We start from the raw sequence: 5,991 nt of genomic DNA on the forward strand, positions 1-5,991 counted from the left end.
TCTGGATGTTATCTCAAGCACTTGGGTTCAAGCGGCCCGTGGGTAGATCCAGACTGGGGTGTATACTAATTGATCCCCCTTCCCCAGTCCATCCCTCCACCACGAGTGGAGAAGAAGGGCTAACACAGCAAGGGAGGAGGATGCCTGAAAACCCAGCCTGGATGTGGGTAGACAGTATGGTGTGGAAGGCTATTCCCACCAGCTGCTGCTTCTCCTATATGCTCTGTGGATTAGACTGGCTACACAAGAGCAGGGCTTTATTGCTGGATTTACCTTTGACAACTTTAACTGTAGTGGTCACCTCCTTTGTTACCAAGCTGTTATTTTTAGATCTCCAGATGACTTGGCAGGTGTAGTGTCCGCTGTCGGGGATTTCAAGGTTCTTGATTAGGAGTGAGGCATTCCCTGGGCTGTGCTTTGGGACACTGACCCGGTCTCGGAACTGAGACAACAAGATGTGGTCACCAGAATCGTCCCTCCGAAAGATGGCAGAGGTGCTGTAGTCTCGCTCCATGCTCCAGATGAGTGTTTGCTGTGTGAAACCTTCTGAGGATGTGTAGGTACACGGTAAAGTGGTGGATCCCATCCATGTGCCCTTGACCTCGTGGACACCAGACAGATCCAGGAGGGCTGCGGGGAACAACATAGAATCGTAGAATCATTAAGGTTGGAAAAGACCTCTAAGATCACCGAGTCCACCTGTCAACCCAACACCACCGTGCCCACTAAACCATGTCCCCAGTTGAAGGGAAGAAATAAGAACACAGCAGAACGTCCTTAAGATAGACGGGAGTCACTAGGCGGTGGAAGCCAGCATGTGGCCACGTCTTAGACGTGCTGTAGACCACAGCCAGCTACACCAGGGCCTGTCCCCACCTCACTGACCATAGGGAAGTGAACAGTTGCTTTGACCTCATGGCTCTTTTTATGGTTTCTCTCTGGACACTTGCCAGTTCTCAATTCCTTCTTGGTACAGAGAGGCACAAGTCCTGCTCCTGGTGGCAGCATCACAGCTACAGTCTTCACAAGACCTTAAGGAGCATCTCTTATTCCTGCTCCCTAGCACCAGCCTTTGTACCCTACTTCTGCTGCTTGGCTTTCTGCTTACACTTGCACGTGCCTGCTTACACGGCCTCCCCCCGCTGACACGGGATGCCCTGACACCACCACCTGCAGTGTTGACCTTCTATAAGGGAGGAAGGGTGAACAAAGCAAGTTTACCGCTTCACTGCAATTAACAATGAATGCACATGTTTGCATTCGTTAACGTCACTACTTTTTTATGCAGCTTGCCTGGTGCTCACAGGACCCAGCAGTATAGCTGTGCGGGGAGAAGCACTTCTCTGTGCAACAGCCTGTCCCAGAGCTGGCAGGAGGTGCCAGCGGGGGGAAGCCAAGCATCTGTGGATCTGTGTCCACGGGGACAGCTGAGGGGACTGCTGGGGCTGAGCAGAGTGGAAGCTTGTTTCTGACATGGAGCTTTGGTTTTCCTTTACCAGATGACTTTGAGAGGGCAGGCACAGCTCCATTCTGCAAATTTCACATCCCAGTGGAATGCAACTCCTTGATGTATCAGTTTTTAAAGGTTTTCCATTTCTCTTCTTCCTCTTTTCACAGAGTCCCACCAAGAAAAACTAAGAAGGGTGGAAGCTATTTAGAAAACTGCTCAGAAATACCCTCAAGGCATTTGGTGCACTCAAGTTCTATGTTTGCTACCCAGTGTATTCATCTGGACACAATTTTGTTGAAGCATCTCCCCTGTATTGTTTTGCACTGCTGTGTGCCATGAAATAGCTGCCAGCATCCACTGATTCCCTGCAGAGCAGTTGCACTCTGTATATGACCAATTTCAACATTAGCAGGGATGATTCCAAAGGAGAGCTGATTGGAAGGGATGGGAGAAACTCAGCAAAATAAAAATCCCTGAGACAGCGTTTTTAAAAGAAATATTTCCTCCCAGTGACACTTTTTAAACTGGGATGTAGTCTTCCAGACAAACAGTGTCAATTTGCCCACCAGAGAGAAATAGAGCTGGACCAGGCAAAAACCTGAAGGGCTATGTTAGAGATTAGAAGACTGATCAGAGGGTTTTGTATTATCTGTAATGCATGACAACAGAAAAAAAATTGAGCTCTTATATTCTGGCCCATTTTCTAAAACGATTGAGCATCTTCCTTCCTAGCCTGCCAGCCCCAGCTGTCCTGGTGGCTTGGAAGCGCCATGCAGGCAAGAGCCTTTAGGGATCTGTTCTGAAGTACTGGACCTGGAACAGGAGCGGGGGATCAAACCCAGTCTTTTTGCTTTAGCCTTAGAGAACTTCAGATCTGACCTAGATTCTTGGATCCTACCTGCTTCAACCAGATAAGCACCCTGCCAAGCACTCAGGTGGGCAGAGGAGAAGAGCGGGCGGATTTTGTGGTACCCAGCTCATTCTCCCAATCTCTCCAGCCGTCTGCCCACTGAGACCACAGCTCTTCTGGGAAGTGCCTCCTGTAAGTAGCAAATTACCTGAATTTAGCTGGACTTGGCTCACCTCTACCTATACCCCCTTATCCCGCTCCCCCTTGCCCCTCCTCCCCAGAAAGGCACTGTTACGTTCAGCAACATTAACTCACAATAAGCCGCTTGAGAGGCAGATCCCAGAAATCTGCAAAGCTGTTTTTTTATGACGAAATGGGGAACATACTTCAGCCCATTTTTCTAAATGTCAGGAGCAATTCTGCGCTTCTGTATACAACTTGTTAAAGCACCTTTCTCCTGTTTCCCAAAATCTTCCTCTGCCGGTGTCAGTGTCATGTGTGCCCTGGGAGTGGCACATACACCTCATGGGCATATGAGTCGAAGCAAAGATTCTGTGCTAATGCACCTAGAGAGTCAGCAGATCAGGAGAGACCAAGGGGAATCGTGTGTGCCTGCACCTAGTCTCACAACTACAGCTCTTCTTCCCAGGACCATGCTAGCAGAACAACGGTGATGCATTATTAAATTCTAGAAGAATGCATATTCCAGCTTCACAAAGACTGTTTTAGAAGCTAATGCGCCAGAGCAGGTCCTCTCCAAGGGTCCTGAACAATCCTGGTTTGTTCTTGCTTTGGGGCATGGGAGCTGATCTTTTGCCCAATGCTGCCCCGTTTGCTCCACTCTTAAAAGCACCTTGTTGTATCTGATACCAAAGGAGACTCTTGTGAATTCTCAGGCTCTACTTTTCATACAAGAAACTAAAGACTTTCCACCCTTGACAATTTTTAAAAATTAAGACACCATAATTCAAAAGATTTTCCCTGCTCTCTTAGTACTCCGATTTTTTTTCTTATACATTGAAGGATTTACTCACCGTTGCAGCTGATGAAAGCCATCACAAACACCACTATCCGCACAACTTCTCCCATTCTCCCAGAACTGCAGGTCCGTCCTCCTTTCCCTGCAGTTTGTGAGAGACCCCCACACTTTTGGGACCAGAATGCAAGTGAAGAACACTTCCCTTTCTTCTGTCCTTTGTCATCTAGGATCCTCTTTCTGAAATATCACGAGTCCATTTCACTGCTGACTTAGGTGAAGGGTAAAGGATGGACAAAGACTGTAAGGATCTTTGCAGTTCCATTTCATGTTCCTCTGTCCCCACCCATTTCTCTTACCATTCTCTTGACCTTTCTGACTAATGCTCTTTTTTATTACTCTTCATAACTGAATGTTTCTTTTTTTCTTTCTTTTTTCCTTTTTTTTTCTTTCTTTTCTTCCACATTTGCGTTCACTTCACAGTGAAAGAGCTTTGTGATGACCACACAGTCAAGCACTCAGTAGCAAGGGAAAGCAAACTTGAGGATGCTTGGGAAGCATGAATTCAGTTCCCTCTGACTTGTGTGTGATGGTATTGCTCAGCAGAATGCTCAGCAGCTCTCTTCATTGTACCATGAGGGCTCAAAACTGGGCATCCAGAAATGGAAAAGCGCAGGTCTGAGTGCACTGACTCACCTAACACCGTGCAGGAGCATGACGCAGAGACCGACTTGTTGATGCTCAATTCCATTTCCTTAGTGTCTTCTCCTGCTGACGGTACGCAGCTCTTCCACCACGCGCATGTACCAACTTCTGCAGCAAGACTCTCTGAGGGCAACCCCGTTCACCTTCTGAGTAGGTCAGTCCGTGACCTGAGTGAGGAAGACAACCAGCCCCACTTTTTTTCAGCCAGTCTGAGCCTTTTAGACCACAAAACTTCGGATGCCACTTGTACTGCTTTTTTCTGTTTTAACGGAAAGTGTACAGAGAAGAGGTGTTAAAAAACAACATCCCGCTCTTTACTATGATAGGAATTTCCCTGCAAAAGCTCCATTTTCTTCCACCTGCCCAGAAACCGCCCTATTGCAAGGCAGCTACAGCTGCAGTTATGCCTGCCAGGGCCATGGAGAAGGTGCATGGGGAAACGAAAGGTTACCAAGCTGAAGTCATCCGCATTTAATGTTACACAAGTTTTTACCATCTACTGGTGATCAGATGGTCACTGCCTGGTGCTCTCGTTTTCACAGCGTCACAGACTATCTTGGTACACATTTCTGCTGCAATAGTCCAGTTGATGGGCAAAAGTCATCGTGTTTCATGCTCTGCAAGCACACGCGGAGTTTTCTAAGGAGGTGACTTACGACTGGCAGCAGAGGGACTTTAATCCAGGAGACATTCTGGGTATGCTTTGTAGGGGTACCTTTAAAAGTACATCCAAAATGTATCAGTAGGTGTTATGCCCGGGATTAATACGTGCCTGCTAATTATTACCAAAAGGAGAAGGAATTACAGGAGATAAGAAACATGTATTAAAGCAAATCTACTGACCAAGTGAATTCTGTTATAGGCTTTTGATCATTCACTAAAGCAACTTTTTGTGGCATTTATTCAATAGACATGCCTTAATATATAGTTTTAACAACTGCACCAGGAGAATAGTATCTCTGAGCAGGAGGCAGATGTGTCTGAAATACAGGGAGCCATTTTCTGTTGGAACTGGGAGGGAAAGGTGTAGTTTTGCCACAGCTACGTCCCATCACGACAGATATCTGCTTGCTTTAGCTGAAGTGTTTACACTGCAGCTAAGCTCAGACCGTTCTCTGGAAGTGCTGCCATTTGTCAATGATGGCTTGTTCCTCTCTGCACAGGGCAATGGCAACTGGAGACTATCTTCATTTTCACAAAGTCAGTAAACTGGTGAGAACTGTGCAGGTCTCATTTCAGTCTTCGGGAGGAGGTATGACCACACTTGGATGGCTTGCTGAATGTGATTTCAGCTGAGCTCTGCTTATTGCTGCAGTAAAACTTGCCTGTGGCAAGCATGGGCAGCCTGGAGCAAAAAGCTGAATGTGGTGTGGCAAGACCTGGTGCAGCAAATCCATACGAGGTTCCAGGCTAAGAGCTACCACAGCGGTCACCCTGCCAAGGCAGACATGGAGGCAGCACCCGATCTTGCAGAGCATATCCTTGCTGGTGCGGTGGAAACTTGATTTTTGCTGCCTTTTCTTGTTGACTTCTTTGCTGAAGCTACCAGTGTGGTACCCGTTCATACTGCCTGTACCCCATCTGCCCACTCTGCAACCAAGAAGCCATCAGCTATGTTCGAGTCCTGCCTAAAAGCAAACAAACAAACAAAAAAGCACTTGTTAAAATTCAAGCGATGTCACTGAAAGAGTGAATGAGTCCATTTTCAGAAAGACGATTTAAAACCAACCTTTTGCACACCCTGGCTCATGACTGGTGATAGAAGCTTGTCCCAGCAAACTATCTCCTATGCAAAAGACTTTAAAAGAAGTTGGATTTTGGGGAACATGCCCTGGAACAAGCCGAAAACCCAAGTTAAAACTGCTGATATGACTACTTTGTGAACCGGACATGCAAGACTTCCTGAAGCTGTAATTACACAGGATAAAAAAAAAACTATTTAGCTAAAACAAACATGAAAAACTGTAGTTCCTCAAACATGATGTACATGACATCTTTCTCTCCCTGGGA

At 46.8% G+C, this 5,991-nt stretch overlaps 1 protein-coding gene across 1 annotated transcript; it reads right to left on the reverse strand.

The window, feature by feature from the left end:
- Nucleotides 1-273: 273 nt before the first annotated feature.
- On the reverse strand, nt 274-514 carry VSIG4 (V-set and immunoglobulin domain containing 4; the record flags this gene model as incomplete). The annotated part of the gene is made up of 1 exon (XM_009580599.1): nt 274-514. A coding segment is annotated over exon 1 (241 nt), but the record flags the coding sequence as incomplete, so codon positions are not given.
- Nucleotides 515-5,991: the final 5,477 nt, after the last annotated feature.

The sequence above is a fragment of the Fulmarus glacialis genome, unplaced genomic scaffold (assembly GCF_000690835.1).
Source record: "Fulmarus glacialis isolate BGI_N327 unplaced genomic scaffold, ASM69083v1 scaffold10696, whole genome shotgun sequence".
Classification (NCBI taxonomy): Eukaryota; Metazoa; Chordata; class Aves; order Procellariiformes; family Procellariidae; genus Fulmarus; species Fulmarus glacialis.